Genomic DNA, 20,583 nt, shown 5'->3' with positions numbered 1-20,583 from the left:
AGACTAATAAAAACACCTCTACAATGTAACAACAGACCACTTTCATAAACCGGTGTACATTGCTGCTGATAATCGATTATTGAACTGAATTACTGAATAATTACTTATTATTAGAGGTGCTACACATAATTTAATTATATGACCCACATTGACAGAAAATATGGTTTTCATATCAGATGGCAGGACGTTTCATTTTCAAATCATCTGATAGTGCATTTTTTTTTTTTTTAGGATTTATTTCATATTAAAAAAACTGAAGAAAAGATATCCAAGGCAACTCTTTTGGATTTGATATTTTAAAAGCCTTTATTAAAAGAATGGCTAACACCTACATGTTTCGGCCTTCATGGGCCTTCGTCAGGGTCTTCACCCTTCAAATATCAAAACCAGAAGAGTTGCCTTGGATTTCTCTTTTCTCTTTTTTCAAGTTGGTCTCCATACCCCATCTCTTCCAAAGAGCACCGTATGAGATCTACCTACATTGAACGCTGCAGCCCTCTCCTCTCTCTTCTCTTTATTTCATATTATTCAACATTGAATAAAGTGGCACTCCGTAGAGATTTGACCTCTGGCATTTTAGTCATGCATGATGTGATATCCCAGCAGAAAAAGAGACCTGTTGCTGTCATATTTATACAGTATCATGGCAGAAGCATTACGTAAAAATGATAGCTGTCACTATGGTGTGTTCACGTCTATGTCTAAAAATTAATCTGAATGTAAAACATGACATTTTTATATCATTTCAGCACTTGCATGTGGAGACAGTGGCACTTTAGTTATGTTTTCTGTTAAAATAAATATAAAAATAAATTAATTCATTAATAATTTATAATAAAAAGAAATCCAACACAGGCAGAGGAACAGGTCACACACGACAATTGAATTTTGACACCTTTAATATTTGAAAAAAAGTTTGAAATAAAATCTAAAATCTCCAAACAAAGTTATTAATACAGATACATTTTCAATAGTGCAGGAATGTTGAACTCCTGATCATTTAAACACCAGAGTGAAAACTTTGTGGTCGTGTAGTGTGCACCATAGCTATCCACAAAATAGAGGCCCCTTTGCCCTTTTTGGCAATATTACCATACTACATGCATGCTTGAGTTGCACAATAAAATTTGTCAATTGTCACATTTCAGCAAATGTGGCTCTGGGATCCTGCCTGGGAAATCTCTACAAACTATCATACATGGTAAATGTCAGTTAGTAGTACAGTCAGCTCAGTTGCTAATGGAATTGAATGCTCATGGATGTTTTTGTATAATCAGCTCCTGTCTAAAAGCCATTCTTCATTCCTGCAGCAGTGAATACTTCAGAAGAGCTTGTTAAAAACAGTGAATAGTGCAACTCAGCTTATCCATGATGGTGCTCCCCATTTCCTGCTCTCTGGCTCTTAGGTCCTTTAAAGAGCGCCTGGCTGTTGGTAAATGATACCAATTTACGTGTGAAAGTTAAAGGGATACTTCACCCAAAATCGATAATTCCCCAATTTTCTACTCAGCGTCATGCCAAGGAAGGGTTTGGAGAACTTTCGGAGGCATCAAAACGCTTTTGGAGTTCCAGGGGGGTCCGGCTGGCAACGGATTTTCATACAATGGCGGTGGATAGTGCTAACTTTTGAATCATCCAAAACACACACCATGAAACATCCAAATACCTCCATACTGCTCGTCTGTACTGACCCAAGTGTCCTGAAGCCGCGGCATGAAAAAGTTGTTTGGAAAAAATTGGGAGCTACTGCTACAACAAGGCTAAAAACAGAGATCAAATACATTTTTTCCAAACAACTTTTTCATGTCGCGGCTTCAGGACACTTGGGTCAGTACGGACGAGCAGTATGGAGGTATTTGGATGTTTCATAGTGTGTGTTTTGGATAATTCAAAAGTTAACTCTATCCATCACTGTTATATGAAAATCTGTTGCCAGCCGGACCCCCTCGGAACTCCAAAAGCATTTTAAAGCCTCAGAAAGTTCTCCAAACCCTTCCTTGGCATGACACTGAGTAGAAAATTGGGGAATTATCGATTTTGGGTGAAGTATCCCTTTAATCAAAAATCATGCACATTTGGCTCACCCTGGCAAGTGCATCCAGTTTTTGTAGCAGTTCCACTGAAGTCAAATTATTTTGCTGCACACTTGCTGGTGTCACCAGGCCAAGTGTTTCATCTCATGAGTAGCCCTAATGGCTCGATTTGAAGTCTTCATTTTGTGATTGCTGTCAGCCATTATTCTTCTTCCGTAAATTTATTGGCATACTGCCACTCTTGGTCATACCCATTTGTGTTATAAAAAATTATTCTGCCATTTTGATTTTCTTTTTTTTTTTTGGACATGAGACACGACTGGGCTTAAATTGTCTTCATACATACCATTTTTGGTCATCCACAGGCACTGCTCACATGTTTAACTTAGGGCGCTTTCACACCTAATAGTCCGGACCAAGGTCCGGACTTAATTTTTTTTTTTGTTACATTGTTTCCATATAGTCCAGTAAAGTTCGCTTTCACACTGCTATTATGACAGCGGACTAAAGGATCTACCGACGTCATGACGGATGAGCGTGCGTCTGACGTTAGCGCATAGAAAGTGCTCTGAAAAAAAAATATAGAAATATGTGTAAAAAAAAAAGAAAAAAATATAGCCTACTGCTGCAAAGCACGCTGTGGTTTGTAATCGCGGTGCAGAAGAGTGAGTTTAGAGCTGATGAAAGGAGAGAAAAAAAGAGGGTTGTGCCGCGTGCTCTCATTGATCAGAGTGGCAGCGATCAGCTGTTTTGTGTAGTGGAGGGGAACACACACACACACGCTATGCGCACACACGCGCGATCCTCGTCAGATGCGGCTGCATCTCTCCAGGTCACTTGTGTGTGAGTGTGAGAGAAATAAAAGCTCTGACTTGCTGGGGCAGATGTTGTTTGGTGTCACCCGCTGATAAATATCCGTCTTTTTCAGACTTTTTTCGGCGGAAAAAAAATATATTCGGGTCAATATATATAAAAAAATAGGCTATATAAAAAAATGCATGTATCGTTTGGGGATTTATATTAAACACTCTACTGTTTAATTCCGTGTAAACGTTTACAAGTGTAGCCTACACTGACACACCCATCCCTCTGACCAAATCTGGATATAATATGATCTCCTCCTCTCCCCAAGTGTTGCCGCCGGTTGCCGTGGCTCCTCTTTCCTTTTTTTCTGTTTATTTACTTTTTTCGGCACGTGCGAATCTGACGTTATTTCCTGTATTTGGTCTGATAGTTCGAACCTTCCAAAAAAATGCTTTCACACTACGCAGCAGCGGACCTTGGTCCGGGATAGTCCGGACCGAGACTACCTCCTAAGGCTGGACCAAAGACTCGGTCTTTAGTCCGGACCGTGGTCCGGGGGAGCTTTCACACCAGTCAATTTGATCCGAACTATCTGAAAAGTCCGAAAGTCCGGACCAAACGAGGTAGGTGTGAAAGCCCCCATACTGTCATCATGGTTTGTTCGTGATTGATCAACAGAATACTCTTGTGTGTGGTGAAGTTCAACCTGCTATAACTCATGAATGTTTCATATGAAATTTAAAAAAAGAAGCTTGCTACTATTCACAGATAGTAATGGTTCTACTTTTAAAATTTTAAGATATAAAACTAGGCCATGTTAGCTTGTAAACAGCTTGTTGATGAGTTATTCATTTATTACCAAGTGCATAGTGTGTAAAATCACTAATGCCTGTAAAATTGTTAAGGCTAGAGATTTGAAACTTGGTAAACAGCTGGTCCATGGTGAGATGCCTCACATAGTCAGTTGTTGCTATTGCGTTGTGCGCTGCTACAAGATTTTCCTGTCTTATTGCACACCGTGTGGTATTGCACACAGGTTTGTAATTTACAATTTGTACTGAATTGCACACAAACAGGGGGCACCAGAGTAAAAATAGAAATGGGCATTATTATGTCTGTTTATGATCAAATAAAACATGGTACAGCAGCTGCTAGCTTCAGCACCTGCAAGGGAGCTGCAAGAGCTGTCAGCAATCACACTGCATTTTCCTCGGTAAATGCACAATCAATTTTGGTGATGGTTGCTGTAAAATGTTTTATAGAGCAATGTTATAATCATAATGTAAATATAGCTTCATAGAGCATTACATCCATCAACAAATCAGTTGATCATGGGGAAGATCAAGGTTAGCTGTGGTGAAGTTCCACGGCTAAGCAGGCTGACGTCAGCGCAACCAAAGGGTTGCATTGCTAAGACCACTACACTGAATAGTGTTCTTTCAAAATGTCAAGCCGTTTAGACAGACACTTATGCCAAAGGATTCACAGTGATGTATTGTAAATAGATGTCCAGATGCCCTCAGTGGAAAATTCTCATTCGAAGACGCTTAACAGATGAATCCAAGTAGCACGGCAGATTCAGTGTGTGGTGTGAGACGTAAAAGCAGCAGTGACATGTATAATCACAGGAGTGAAAGTGTGAACTTGTCAGATTATAAAGACCACCTAATTATCTTGTTTCAATCTGATAGGTGATTGTAAGAGTCATCTGATACTGATCAGATGATGGTATGCGGGCACCTAGGTCCCTACCTGAACCAACATACTGCTCCATTTAAGAATATGGCGTCCCCCCCCCCCCAAAAAAAAAAAAACTTGAACACAAACATGTAGCAATTAACATTCTGGAAAATTAATAATAATCCATCCTGTAGTATTTTACTTGTGATACTGTTTTCTTGAGGTAATTTTAAGTTGATGTTGTGGCTTACAGTATATAGGCAATTGGTGCTGATTAAATTGAGAAAACACTGCGTCAAGAAACTGAACTGAATTTAAGAAGAAGAAACAAAGTCCTCTATATGCATCTACCTGTATTTGAATGATTTGTCCATTTTAAAACTTGGAACTTGCACTGAAACCCAAATAACGCCCCCCATCTTTTATTCAGCTGACCTCAGAGCAGTACCTTTGAAGTACAGGAAACCTCTTAACACTTTTGGGCATACAAATCATTTCAGCAGAATACATCACATACAGCAAGTCTCAGTGCACTACTTAAGCAAAGTTACACATCATCAGTGCAGCCAGCCCATCTGTCAAGGTACACTTTCCACAGGGAATGACAGTCCTCTTAAAGCAGCGTTTACGTTTCATCTGCTGTTTTGTGTTGTGGCAGCATGAATAGCATGGCAAAGTACATTGTATGTGTTGACTCAAATGAGTGATGATCTTGAGTCCAAACTCCGCCCAGTGTGAGACAATAAAGCAGGCTTGTGTTTCAGGATGTTTGGCTGAACTCTCAGCAGCATGTATCTAGGACCAGCTGCTTGACATGATTGTATTACCCATTATTATGATTGTCTGTGGTCAAACACAGCACCGGCTGCCCCCATACATTTAGTGTATTAGTTTATTTTAGACAACCATCTGATGATGTGCATTTAGATTGGTAATACCAACAATGAAAGCCCCTTCCTTTTCTGTCACTGGCTATTAGGTTAAAATGACTTTATTATGGCTGTATACAATCTATAATGATATGATAATAAACACATTAAAATCTGTAATTGATCATTTATGTTCTATTATACATAAACCTGCTAGTTTTGGTATCATTAAAGTAATTTATTCTGAAAGCATACACATAAAACATACTGTATGGCAATGCTTTGTTAAAGATGTCAAGGACAGTGAAATGCAGATAGGGATTCAACAATAATGATCAGAAATTTAAATAGTAATCCAATCCAAGAATCAATAGTAGATAATTCTGATAAACCTCTAATAACCCTCAATGAGATTTTGGTCACTTTCATTATGTTTTTATGTCCCTCTAGACGTCTGCCCATTCCATTCTTGCAAAGGTAATATTAAATAAAACCTAAGGAAATTTCCTTTTAAAAAAATCAGCACAAACATTCACTTCAGTCAAGGATGAACTAATATGATTCTTGTAGTCAAAGGTCAAGTGCAGATAGTTTTGGCCATAACTGAAGAGTTCACACACACACACACACACACAAGGTATGCAGACATACTTATGTCATTACAGTATCAGCACATGGCAATTACACTATGATTAAGAACAGTAAAAGATTGTTCTGTTTATGGCAGTAAGGTACAGTCGGATAGATATTTAAAGCACAATCCACTTTTCCCCCAAAGGTATTCAATAATGAAATAAATCAATCTGAAAACTTGCACAGACTTTCACATTTTCTCGTGAAATAAAAAAAACAGAAGTGTTTTTTAATAACCAGTCTAGTCTGCATACATTTTTTTGTTATTGTGTATTTGTGTGCATGGTTATGAATAGGATGTTGGGAGATTTGTAATGGTGATGTTAGGTTTTGCCCAGTGTTTTATTGTTTCCTTCAGCTGCCGAGGGACTGCTGATGGAAATGAGCTCATAGCTAAATCTTTCCTCTTTTTAGACTGTTATGTTCATGGTCCCTGGTAAAAAAAATAAATAGTGTTTAAAAAAAAAGTACAGTGAAAACGAACAAAAAAGTAATCTTTAAGATTTTAGTAGGCCTACTGGTTGATGTTGTGACACCTGTGGTTACCATGGAAACAGCAAATGCTGTTTTAAACACTACAAGGCAGCAGCTGCTTTGTCACAAATGCAACAGAGGATTTATTGGTTAATCTGTTTACAGTGCAGGCCAGTAAATAAAGATGATACAGATGTTTTAATGGTTTTAATAAAGATTTGGGTTGAGTCAGTGCTGGTGTTTTGGTTACCTTGTTGAGAAGGTGCAGGTGCCGCCTGCCTCCCACAGCTTTTCATTGAACAGTTCACCATGGCTGCTCTTTAACTTCCTGCTGCATTTAACTGATCCACCATCAGGAAATGCTTAACATTAAAATTTATAGGCTCATTTTTGTTGAACAAGAGAGAAGAGAGAGAGAACTGTTAGAATTTTTTGCTTTAACACAGCTATCATGCTGTATAAACGGTATACAGTAAATAGTGCAGCTGTTATCAATGAATTATTATTCTGCTGCACTGTTTTCTGTGGATTCATACATGTAGGCTCTCAGGACAACGTATGAGGTGATTGGCTGAAAATACTGACCATAGATGACCATTGATTTCATCAGAATTGATCAATTGTAACTCTTAAATTAGGGGAAAATGTGATTTAGAATTTGTATTAACTGAATATTCAAGGTAATTAAAATGTATTGTTAACGCTAGAAAAGGACTGGCACTGTGATTTTTGATTTTTATCGCTAGTGTCTGAGCTGATCTTCATGGGATTAACACTGTTATACAACATGGCCACTCTTTTTAAACAAACAATCCTAACAGAAAACACCAAAACATGCAAGTTCATTTGTTATTCTTCGGGATCCCCTGTCGATATTGTAGGAGTAACTACATTTACACATATAGAAACTCTCTGGTTTATTTTCAGAGAAAAGGAGAGTGGTGTGCTGCAAAAGAGGGAAAAACACTATGCATGTTATCCCAGCTCCTCTGAAAACATTTCAATTATTAATGTGTTTGGATACCCAGAACACAGCTGGACTGTAGTGCATTACACCAGCAGTTAGGGAGTTGCATTTTAGCAGTGGTGAAGGACACACAAGCTAAACAAACAAACAACATGCAAAACAAATAGGTGGAACACACTTAAAGGATGACTACCGCGGTGTCAGAACATAGGAGACGTGATGGTGTAACGATTTTAAAAATAACTTGAAGCATCTGCAAACCAAAAGCTAAAGTTAATCACGTTCAACTTTCCACTTCCCCTCACAATTTTTTCAACCCATTGGAGCTCAGTCATTGTACCTCTTAACTCTCTCATGCATGGCATCTTTTATATCGGACAATTAAACATTCAACTTAACCAAAAAAAAAATGGCAGTGACACAAAGTTTAAATGCAGATATTTGATTTTTTTGATCTTCTTGGGATTTTCTTCATTTTTGGAGTGTAACATTTCTATAAGTTTCTATAATAGCTTCTATAATAAGTTTCTGTTGAAAATTCAACAGAAACGTACTTTAACCTCTGAATTAAATTATCTTTGTATGGAGTATATTTATTAGTGCAAAATATCCTAATCCTGAAGGATCTCGAAAGGAGCCAGCCCTAAAATAGTCATAATACTGTCAGTGGACTATACCCATTTTACAAAATTGTGCTTTTCTTACCATTATTTTTTGTGCTTTTGTAATATACCGGCCTCCTCAAGTTGTTAATCTATTCTTCTGTTCAGCAAAGTGTGAAAAAAGCTTTTATTGATAATTCTGGGGTTTGAATAAGTTGATGATTACAGAGTCCCATTTAATGGTTGCTGTAGTCATAACAGTGGCCCAGTTGATGGTTCTCAATTGGCAGAAACATCAGCAAAGGGTTTGACAATTTCAAAATCTGATCTATTTCAGTGAAAGACCTATTGGGGTCTTCATGTGGGATGACATTGTACTCCTTTTTTTTTTTATTCCGTCAATACAGAGTTTTAGTGGAGGTGTACAGTAAAAGCTTTCTGAGCTTGTTAGCTCTGTAACTAACTCCTGTCAACAAATTCAAAAGGACGTATTTGTACTCATACTGTATCTGTCAGTTATCCATATATCTCTGCTGTGGACCAATTTACACTCCAACACAGAGGGTTAAGCAAAACTAGGCAAACGTGACACAGCTAACAGGCTATGATAGCTTCCTCCATTTTGGACTGTTTGGTTCTCTGCTCCCTCAAAGGTCAGTGCTGTCAGGATGGCTTGCTGTTAGTGAATGCGCAAGTGAGCTTGTCAAGATCACCAAATTTAAACTTGACGCGAAAAATAGAATAATAAATACTGTAAAATATAAAATATAAAATTGTGCAGATTCACGTTGCCGCTGTGAGCCAACGCACGCGATTATGTCAGTTCCATCAGGACATGCGTTGATTCCTCTGTGAAATGTAACTGTTTTAAATGCTGCCGTGACTGGACCCGTATACCGCTCATCCCCACCTTGACAGATACACCCACAAGTGTGTCGTATTTCATCTGCATATCGCTCACTGATCTAACTCCGTGTTCCCACCTTGCTGTTGCTCTTCATGTCACTTCATCTAAAATTTCACACTGCTTCTCCAGCACAGGCCCGATCTGCCCACACTGGTGCAGTATCCAGACTGCAGCTGCTCTTCCCTGTCCCCCCACTGACTGCACACTTGTGTAACAACGAGTATTACTGTGTCAATGTGCTGTGCAGTGTCAACCGTGTGCGCTCTTCCCAGCCTAGTATTTCTTTGTGCTCACATGATCTTATGTAAGAATGGAGCAGGTGTGCCTGGCATGTGTCTCTCAGCCACACTCTCTCAGGATGCTCCTTAAAACATATTGCACTTTTCACAGGGGAGCATGGGGGTAACGGGTAACAAGACGACCTCATTGCAACACGCTCTGACGACAGCCGAATGTAAATGGATGTTCATGATTTATTTATGGAAAGGATGAAGTAGAAAATCCCCACACAATCACATTTTGGGAGTCAGTATCAGAACACAACTGACTTGACTTGATTTAGATTTGATTATATGTTTCCAACAATGCAGGACTATACCTGATACTGTGAAGTGTGAAGATTGCATTAATGATTCAATTAAGCAAATGTGCAGTTCAGATAGTTTGGTTAAAGGGTGCGTTTGATTCAACCGGAGCTGGTTTCCTCGGAGAAGAATTTGGCAGCAGAAATCTGTGAGAAAATAACTTTTTGTTGTTGTTTCTTTGAATTTATCTCCTCGCAGACAGTGTTGAATGGAGACCTCATTATTCACAATTTGAGCTAAAAGCGTTCACTCCAGAAGTGTGGGCTTTTGCTACTACCACTTACCTTTTTGTCATCCTTGTAAACAATCACGCTAAATTCCCTCTGCGCCCCTTTTGACACCAGAACACGTTCAAGAGAAGAAAATGAAGAGCTGGGATCTTAACCCGGTGATTCTCACATTACTCCTGTCGACACAGAAGCCCCAGTGTTAATATGACAAATGCAACAACTAGATGAATGTCTTAATCAGTATACAGGGCTGTTAGTGCTGACATAAATGTCCCCACTGTTGCGTAGGGCTGTCAATTGCTCCTAAAATCAATGTTGATGATTAATTGACCGAGAATAGCTTCATTAAGTAACGCAGCCTTGGCAGGAGTTGTGATGAACAAGACAATTGCTTTTCACACTTTGAGTCCAAGATGGAGTTTTTTTGTTTATTTACAGTACTGTAGTTTGATATTAGTTCTATAACCTGGTAGTTTCTCTGTTCCATGAAAGTTTACAAAGTACTTCACCTGACAAAAGGCAGCTTTCTACCTGAATCCAATAAATCCATGCAGTAAATAAGAGAATATTAAAAATAAAAGAACATAAAAAGAACATCCTGTTCTCGTTCAGATAAGTCAAGATTATTGCCTCCAAGAAACACATCTAAAATATATCACAGTGAACAGCCATGCTGCTTCTCCTTTGACACTGCCGAGATTGAATTGGTTAGAAATTAGTTGCGAGGAAAACTTTTAAGGCAGAGAGCGGTTGTTTGGCGATATGTACGACGCAGTTGGAGACTATTGAGGCGGTGACATGTGATTCTATTCCAGCACATTTGATGGGAAATGAAGCAATGGCTGTGAGGTTTAAGTGCTGTCTTTCAGCTTTAGGGAAGGGATGGCTCGTATCTCATTTTTATACGTTGCATCCCGACTGTGGAGCACTGCAGCAGGACATTGATCCTGAACATAAAGAAACAGCAGCCAGAGAGTTTTCTTTCAGTCAGAGCTGAGAGCGATGTGAAGGTGACTATGAAAGTCTTTGCATTAATAATATTAGTGTCCGCTCCCATGCAGTTCAACATGTTATAGTCTAATCATCATACATAGATTTCATTAGATTTCCCTCTTGCTTCATCTTCAGCTGCCCGGCTATCGTCCTAAACTGTCAGTATGGTGGAGAAATGGGATTAGAGGATGAGCTGTAACTTGACATTCAGCAAACCACTTAACCGCATGTCACCCCTGTTACCTTCACCTGCCTCTATTTTAGCCATGACAGTTTTTTTCCCCCCTTCTCTTTCCTGCCATTGCTCCTCTGCTCCTTCTTTAAGCCACCCACTTATTCCTTACTTATTTTGACCTCACACCTGGCTCTTTAGCTCAACCTTTTGCAACCGCACACTTTCCTCCTCCTTCCTGGGATCACAGCCTACTTGAGTTTTGCCGTGGGCAGTGTGTGAACATGCAACCACCTAGAAGACACATGAAGAAATTAGATGAGAACCAGGGCTGCACAATTAATCTAAATGTTGTCAAAATCACAATATGGGCAAATGCAATATCCAAATTGCAGAAGCTGCAATTCTTTTGATGAATTTAAAATTTGTCACAACAGCCAGATCCCCTCTTACCTACAAATCATATTCTCCGGACGTAAAAGGACCGTGCCCAACGACGGCCAACAAAAACGGCATCATCATCATATTTGAATGTTTTCTCATGCCACTATTATAACGTTAGTGATCTGTAATGCAGCCTGTCCCATTCCAGCAATCAAACTACCATCAACCTACGTCCTGTCCAGATGTTCTCCAAATAAAAGAAGAGGGATTTGCTTATGAGATGGATGTGCCTCTCACAGGCTGTAATGAATTAGTCGGACTTTAGCATTGCCAACACACCCACATCTAGAACACAAGGCACGCATTGGCAGCATATCGCTCCAATGTACTTGGACAAACGGGATACACAGGAAACCACCGAGGTGGGTAAATGTCACCCGATGCACAGGTGTATCTCCCATCAGGCTTGTAAAGTTGTGCGATATTGTGGGGCTCCAGCTTGGTGTCATTATTTTTCAATGATCACATTTAAAGTAGGCTAAAGCAATGTCTGGCCTGTGGCTGCATTCAGACTTTTGAGTTTCATGTCAGCCTGAGCTCCTCGGGCACTTCTGACTCTCCTTCAGTCTAGAGCCAAGAATAAAGCTGATTGCAGTTTTGCTAGGGGGGTTTAGCGTTGTACGTGCCCGCCTGAGGAACCTAAGCTAGTTAATTCAATGTTATCCTGTAAATCTCCTTTTAAATTGCACCCCTCCAGACATACTTTTATGTATTGTCTTCATCTTTGCAACCACCTTTTCTGTTTTCCCTGTTATTTCCGGGCTTGAAAACAAGATTATCACCAACATCATTATTATTATTTGTATTTTAACATTTAACAGAATATCAGCGAGGCTGGTCAGCCATGATAATATGGCTGCGCTGCCATCTCCATTCAACTTAGTGGGTCATTCTATTCTTAAATTAGCTTTAAGCTGGAGGCAAAGCAGCTGTCAGACTGCTCCCTCAAACTGTGTGTATCGCCTACAGACACCTATACACACGCTAACACAGCTAGGATTTCACCTAGATCATCGCTAATTAGTGTGTCACCAGATTGTGCACACTACTTGGCTCCATCATGACACATTCCCCAGCTTACAGTTACCAAACACACTTAAAAAAACAGATAAATAACAGGTAACAGCCCCTTTGAGGCAGCGATCTTCATCCTTGGCACATTTTAAGGATGTCCGATCAGTAGCTGTCAACGTACCTCGCTCTCTAGGTGTACTGGTGTGGCAAAGAGTTGTAAGATAAAGGGGTTTTCCATGTGATCTACAGGTATTGAGTGGAAAACACAGTGGTGACCAACAGCAACATATTGATTTTCTGGTCCAGCAGTGACAGGGGGCCTTTTGTCTAACATCTCCTATCTGCTCTATACCGCCTGCTGCTTTATGATCCCTGACGCGCTTCAATAACAAGCACTGATGCTTCATTAGGGCCCCTGTAATCGACTTCTTCTTAAACAGATGTGAGCCTCTGAATTTTTGTTTTCATGTTGTTAATTATTGGGGTTATTTCATGGAGCAGTGGCAAATGTACCAACATTTAATTTGGAGGCACAGTATTTGTAGTCATTTTTTTTTGCATCTATTTCAATTGTAATACATATGAAGTGACACGTTCTTGTGGATATTCCTGAATTTTTCTGGCTGCAGTGCGATGAGGATGGGAAGTCAGTGCCAGATGGAGATGCTTTGGTATCTGATTGGGCTGCTCGTGGAGTCTGTGGAGAGCTTATGGTAAATAGAATAAATTTGTGGGACAGAGCTCAAAGTCTTCCTCAGCGCTAACAACGCAGCGGTTTTGCCACAATTATGGGGTCGCCATGGAATTAACACTGACAAGAACTTCCAACCGAAAATGTTTATTTTCCCACACAGATTAACCTTTATTTGGACGTTGCTGTCTAGGACTGATTTTCTGCTGAGAGGTTTAACAAGAAATCAGGACAGACTGTCTGGGGATGGGATATAGAAGAAATAAATGTACATAAAGGCTTAAGAAAAAGATTTCACATGAAGTACATCTAATATGTACTGTATGTGCGTATATGCCAAAGACTTAGTGGCGCTGCACTTACAGGGATTGTGAATCTAAGAAAAAAAATGACTAAAAGTCTGTCATTTTAAAAATTTAACATGGAACAACCAAAACAGTGTCAGTTTGCAATTTGCTAAAAATGCAATATTTGTCCTGAGGGTAGTGCTGGGGGAAAGGCCATGGGATCATTAAAATTAAAGGGTTTATCCTCTTGGCAACATGACAATGCTCAACGTAAGTACGATGGCAAAGTTGTCATTTGGCCTCAGGGCACAGCTAAAGTAAATCTCATGTAGTATCCAAAATGGAAAGAAGGAGCTACGCCTCTGGTGATCATACAGACATGCAGTTCAGTTTATTTGAATGTCTGTTTTTGCACGGCGTGTAAGAAGTCCACATTGGTGAAACTAAGCTAGAAAACATGCACGGAAATATTTTTAGTAAAGAAGCGGGGTAGATGCCTTGAGTCACGACAGCGCTGCAAATCGTGACATGAATCATTAGACTTTATTGTGATTTACCGTACACACAACTGTGGATACTGTTATCTCTGATGTTCCCAGCAAATATCAACCTGCTTAACATGTTCCAGACATTTTCATCAGCGACATGATACAGTTTTAATGACACTGTTGAAGTCAGCTGTGATTTTTCATCTCCACAGCTTGAAAGAATATATTACAAAATAAATATGTATCTTCTCAGAAGGTTCAACAGTAATCCTATTACAATAATCCTAATATGGTTTAAAGCTCGATTGACACAAAGTCTGCTGGATCTCTGCCTATTACCATCTGCAGCCCTTCCCTTGTCTTCAGAGGCTTCAGTCTTCATTATTTGATGTGTCACATAGTTGAAGACAAAAATGTTTTAGGGGCTTGACTGTTTTATCTAATTAAAAGACATTTTTTAAATCTGTCGGACATTCAGCGACATTATTTTTACAGACTAACTTCATAAGTTGAGACATAGAATTAAATGATGACTATAATTTGAGTCTCAAAGCAAATGAATCACACATGATCCTAATTGACAGGAATAGGCTGAAACTGGCCCATCAGTGCTCCAATTTAAAGTCGACCATTTTGCCCAATACTGTAGGATGCCTCCCTACGCCCTGTTGCCTCAGCACCCTGGGTACATCATGCAGTCATTACAGATTACAAAGGAGAGAAACTGTCAGACTTCTCCAGCGATGGCTTTTTGAGCAAATGAATTCTGATATAATGCTGCACTTCACAAGAGTGGCAGCCATTTCTCCCCTCATCTCCTATTCCTGTATCACCCAGTGCACCCTGGCAGTCTGTACAAGGAGGCATCGGGGCGGATTCTGGACAGCTTCAATGTCTGGTGTGAAAGGAGGATGAGGCCCTTTGGCTGAGTCTATACGCGGCCTGACAAGTCTAATCTTAGACAACGTATTCATCTTACCCGGCCCATTTAAGGTTTAAGAGAACATCAAGGTCTTGAACATCTGTTTTAATCAGAACGGGAGCTCTTCTTGTACCTGTGAAGGGTACAAGTCCCTCATCCTTCCAAAAAGAGAGCAGGTATCACTCCTCTTGTTTTCTTTCCATGATTCTAACGGGCTCTGTGCATTTATATAAAGCTAAGTGGCCTGTAGATTCCTCATCAACCTTATCGCTATAGAGATAGACAGGCAAGCTGTTCCTCCACATTTACAGTTTTTATGCTAAGCTTAGTCCGTATTTACCATACACACATTTGAGTGGTGTTGATCCTCTCATCTGACTGTCAGCTGTGTTACCCAAAACTGCTTTCATTTCACAGAATAATGTGACCATGTCTGTGTTGTCTACTATGGCCTGAGAAAGAAGCGATGACCAATTAAGTTAGCTTAGCATTAGTGATGTGTTGATGTGGGACCCTGACTAGCTCTAGAGACAAAGCTCTCTTCCATGTCCTTGAATGAAATTATTACCAAGTAAACACTCAGCGCCTCGTAGCTTTTTCGGATTGTTAATTGCTTCACCATCGGTAGCAACAGAATCAATAAAGTAGGCCACTTCATCAGGTTGTCCTCTAGACCAGTTGTAGAAGACAGAGCTATGAATCAGATTATTCCAGTTGAGGTGCGACAGGCTGCATTGCAATGATTTATTTCCCCAAATAAGAGTTAGTTGTAATGTGTAGCACACCGTCAACTCATACAGACGCCGGTTCAGAGAAAGGAATAACTGGAAGTGGTGCCCATAATTAGGTCAAGGTATGGAGCTAGGAATAAGGTGGGTCTGTTTTCATACAGTAGTAATGCTTGCAAACCATAAATGTCATTAGTGATGTCTCTTGCTAAAAGAGTCACTCTTTCTTCTCTCCTTCTTATGTCACTGTAGAAGCACAGTGGGCCACTGTATCTGGATACTGTTTTGGTTGAAAGATAATACAACAATGAGCCACCACAGCTCAGTTTTATTTCTGAATTGAAAGGTCCCTTTTTCTCAGCACGGTGACAGTAGATAGCAGACAAGCAAGTTTAGACAAAAAAAAAAAAACTCAGCACTCTGTTTCTGGCTTGCTAAGCTGCTTGTCATCCACAGATGTTGACTAGCAGAGGAGAGCAGCTTGACAGCTGAAGTAGTGCATGTAGTTTTAACACTCAAAGTAGAAACAGAGCAATATAAAATCCCAAGACAAGCATTTTCTTCAAACCATTCTGACCATCCCATTTAAACATACTCATAAAAGTGTCCCACTGGCAGAGAGGCATTGCTTTCTCAAACAGCTCCAGCTGACAGGACTACCTATTATATAAAACAAAACAGAAAACAGCGTACATTAGCCCAGTGATTTGTGTGTCAATTCATACCATTTGATGTGTGAAGATGCACGCTCAACGCCATTTCAGCTCACGGATGGTTGACATGAACAGATGTTAGGGATGTTAAGGTGCTGCCATTTGCCAGTCACATGTGAGAGGTTGAGAGCAAACCAGTTTGCTCTATGCACATGCAACATCTGATGCCTCATTGGATTGTACACGTGTGCTCATGTGTCTAAATGCTGCTCATATGGGAGACGAGATATGGACACCCACACCCACACTATGCTATCCCACTCACTAAGCTCAATCTACCATGTGCATCCCCTGAGCTAATTTGCATATTGAAGGTGCTCTGACCATGGGCTTGTGCTACAGTCCCATTTACACAACACAATGGGAGCACAGATAGCTGTTTTAAAATCAAAATGTGTACTTTAATGTAACAATTGTAAGTAATGAGCAGTGGCAGCAGCTGCCGTGCACTCCAATGCTAATCACAGGCTTTACACAGCTCCCTGTATAGCGCATATTGTATAGTTATTGATGAGTGTGTGTGGTTGCACTTACAGTATTTCAGTGTGCATTGTTTTCAGTCTCCCTCTTAATCTTACCAACTCCCAACACTGAATCTGTGTAGTTGGTGGGTGGATTGTCAGATTTGAGATGATACTGTTCACATTACATGCTTAGCAGCTTCCACGCCTGGTTTTCAAGATGTATTTTATTCTTCCGTACTCGACTTTAAGAAGGGTTTTGTGGTCTTTTATAGCACTTGTTTGATCTGCTCTCTTTCCTGCCATGTTTTAGATGCAAAGATTGACACAGTACTACTCTCATATCTGACTGTTAAATGTCAGGCTGTAGCCGGCTCGCTTAGCTTAGCATCAAGACTGAGACTGCTAGCCTGTCTCATTAAATAGCATCAAATAGTTTCTTTCCCTTTTTTTTTAGTACCAGGTTCTCATTTTTCCACTGCAAACAGTTCTGTCTCAATGCAACATTGTTACTATAGCAACAATGAAGCTGTCACAATGTCATCTTCAACCCACACAATACATACTGTAGTAGAACCAGTACGGCAAAGACCTAAAGGTTTGTTTAATGTCTTGGAGTTGCACTGTGGGTAATGTAGGCAAGAGTGAGTGGAAGAAAAAGGCAGTGTTTCTGGGTCTGCTGCATCAATTTTGATCTTTTTTGTTTGAAACTATCATTACAAGTTCAACACTGTCCAATGCTAAATTGCCATGGTGACAAATGCTTTTTTAACAAGACATATCTCACACCTGAGTGAAAAAAAATGACAAGTGGTGGTGTCATGAAGGTTATATGCTATTTCATGGTCTGTTTCTTGTGCTTTAGAGATGCTGGACTGAGACATACCAGCTGTTTTCCCTTGTTTCCAGTCTTTATGTGAGGCAAAGTCTCCTAAACGTAGCTAAGAGATGAATGTAAGAGTGGCATCGATCGTTGTTGTCTAACTCTGACTGGGCATGACAGCGAATAAAGGAATTTCCCCAAAGGATGACTATTCCTTTAAATGCGCTTGGCTGGGTAAATAATGGTAATGCAAAAGTTAGATTAACAATTTGGGTAAATGAACACGTCTCCCTTGTCTCTTTGCCTCTTATTCCAAATAAGTCAAGTGGCTTCTCTAAATCACGCCATCGAAGCTCCTCACACTGAGTCTTTTACAACACAGCAGAGGAATTCATGTACTGTGTATAATTCACATTAATCTTTTCACAAGTAGGAATTTCAGCTTGACTTTGTATGCACACTAACTTTTCTTGATGAGGATTCAGGGCATCCTGACACATCCCACCTCCTCCTTGGAATGTGTAGTTGTCATACGATGCAGGGCTGTAATGAACTGAATATTTTTACAGTCACCTTGTTCCTGTTTTTGTCCTATAATGAAACAGAGCGCCACTCACATCCCTAACTTTGAACATCCCATAATGCTGCACGTCGTCTTTGTGCTCTATTTTACCGTCATCCCTTGTGCCTGTTGTCTGACAGTGGAGTGTGGATATTGCAGGGTTGAGGGTGGAGGAATGAGGTGGCATTCAACCAACAGTTAGCACCACATAAAGCCTTTATCACACCTAAACGGCTCTGTCTCCCAAAGCCAGAGTGCGATAAGCACTGCCCATTCATCTGTAATGATGTGGAAGCAAGAACCAACTGAACTGAGTTGAGAAGGAGAGGCTAGCTGTGACACAGTGTGGATGGCTGAAAAGGGTGCGGGGCCAGTGGGGTTTTGCTTGTTCACTCCTCAGAATGATGTGTGAACATGCTTTTATTTATTTTGTGTTCTCTGTGGGTTGAAGTTAATTACACAACAAGTGTTGTTTTACACTTCAAAGTACTGTAATTATCTGGAAAATGAAAATATGAAGCAGGGGCCACATTACACCATGGTAATTGAAAAAGTTTCCCTTTGGACTGCAAATTAAGTTTTTGCAACCAGACCAAATATTCTTCGACACTTAACCCTGCCTTCACATGCTCATTGTGAGCATTTCTTCTGAAGTAATGATCGCAAAGCCCATGACTTGATATTTCTGATAGCAGGGAGAATAACATTTGAGCAGGGTATTATTCATAGTTGTGGCTCCTAACTTGTCCAATTTACTAGCCTCATACTCTGTATTTGCCTCCCTCCACAGTTGGCACCCCCATTGTGCCAGTGGCAATTCGATCACAGCTTTACAACTCTAAATGCAGCCGCATGTTTGCACCCAAAATGTGTTAGGGAAACATCACATGAGCTGGTATTGCAGATGTGAAGTACATGGTTATACTGTACTTAAATTCAGCAAAGGTTACATCTGAGATGCATTTGGGTGTCAGCTGTGAAATGAACTCTATATAGTCTAGACACAATACACTTATTCTTTGCAGGGTCTTTGGGAAAACAGGACCACAGCTACTTATTGTGATGAGCAATTGTACATGCAGCTCACAAATGTAGCTAAAATCAATCTTGCAGTCAGATGAAGCTGCTGTGACACAAAAGAAAATATAAAAAGAAAACAAAAACCACATACATATCACTCCCCATGGTAGAAGCAATAAAGTATCTGGGTAACATGACAGCTGTAAAAGAAAGACACCCGTGGATAAAGTGAATGCCCTTTGTGTTTTTCTTTTCACAGTTAATGAAAACGCATATGATTTATTTATTTATACAACATCAGTCATCATCTCCAAGATGACAGAATCATATGACATTACAGACGCAACCTTTGGTGTCAGATCTGGTTGATAGGTTGGATGTTATAAATGTACTATAAAGGAGTCATCCACAGTAACGTGTCATTATTCTTTTTTCTTTTTCTCTTTTTTTGAGCTAACAGGCACTTCATCTCAGTTAAAATCAACTTATCCTTTTTGTCTTAAGCCTTTAAGAAAAGAAAAGAAAAAAAAAAACCTCTGACAGGGTTGAACGATCACTCCTTTTCCGTGCACACACACTGACTCAAACCTGCAACCTGTCTGTGTCTTCCAGGTGTAATTGGCTCACTGACTGCAGCTCTGGACCCATCAGGAGCTCCATAGAGGAAGACTGATGAGACCGCAGAGTCTACCTGAGAATGCTGCCTGACCCTCCGCCTCACCATGTCACCCTAGTAAAGCTGTTAACCTGTCCCTCTCCACACACCCTCTTTTTGCCTTTGTTATCACCCACAACCCACTGAGTTTGTCCCTGATCCCTGTCCACACCCAGCTGAAGTCCTAGTGATATGACTAAAAGAGCCTTTATTTTGGACATGTTGTTTTTTCCTTTCAATGTTGCCAGCCACCAAGGCTTTGGTGGGAAGCACCATTATACTTCTCAGCAGATTGCTAATCACTGTCTGGCGTGGCTCTTGGGACTGGTGCTGCACCTGACACTGTCCTCATGTCAGCGTGTTGACCTGAAACACCCCATAGTGTCCACAGGCTATGGAAAGGTCCGTGGCATCAGGAAGGAGCTCAACAACGAGATCTTGGGCCCAGTGGAACAGTACCTAGGTGTGCCATATGCCACTGCACCCATCGGCGAGCGTCGCTTCCAGCCTCCCGAAGCTCCAGGTTCCTGGCAAGAGATCCGCAACGCCACCCATTTCGCACCCGTGTGTCCCCAGAATGTCCACGGGGTTTTACCCGAGATCATGCTCCCGGTGTGGTTCACAGACAACCTGGATGCCGCGGCGACCTACGTTCAGAACCAGAGTGAGGACTGCCTTTACCTCAACATTTACGTACCCACTGAAGATGGTGAGTGACACACAACTCTCATACGAGTTACAAAAGGAGATGAACTTACTCTTCTAGAGAGTGTCAGAACAGCAGCTACTTTTGAGATAGTTTTAAAATTTCATATCTGTGTCAGTTC

At 40.4% G+C, this 20,583-nt stretch overlaps 1 protein-coding gene across 1 annotated transcript in view; it reads left to right on the top strand.

The window, feature by feature from the left end:
- Window positions 1-19,948: 19,948 nt before the first annotated feature.
- The window catches only part of nlgn2b (neuroligin 2b), a gene marked incomplete at both ends in the record, with an annotated part of 30,857 nt that continues 30,222 nt past the window's right edge, over window positions 19,949-20,583 (top strand). The window contains one exon of the mRNA XM_083986308.1: window positions 19,949-20,465. Coding sequence (XP_083842434.1) covers window positions 19,949-20,465 — 517 coding nt within the window. The remainder of the gene's footprint in view (window positions 20,466-20,583) is intronic.

Source organism: Trachurus trachurus (genome assembly GCF_905171665.1).
Source record: "Trachurus trachurus genome assembly, chromosome: 14".
Lineage (NCBI taxonomy): Eukaryota > Metazoa > Chordata > Actinopteri > Carangiformes > Carangidae > Trachurus > Trachurus trachurus.
The sequence above is the reverse complement of the archived record's forward strand: the minus strand, read 5'-3'. Positions and strand labels throughout refer to the sequence as shown.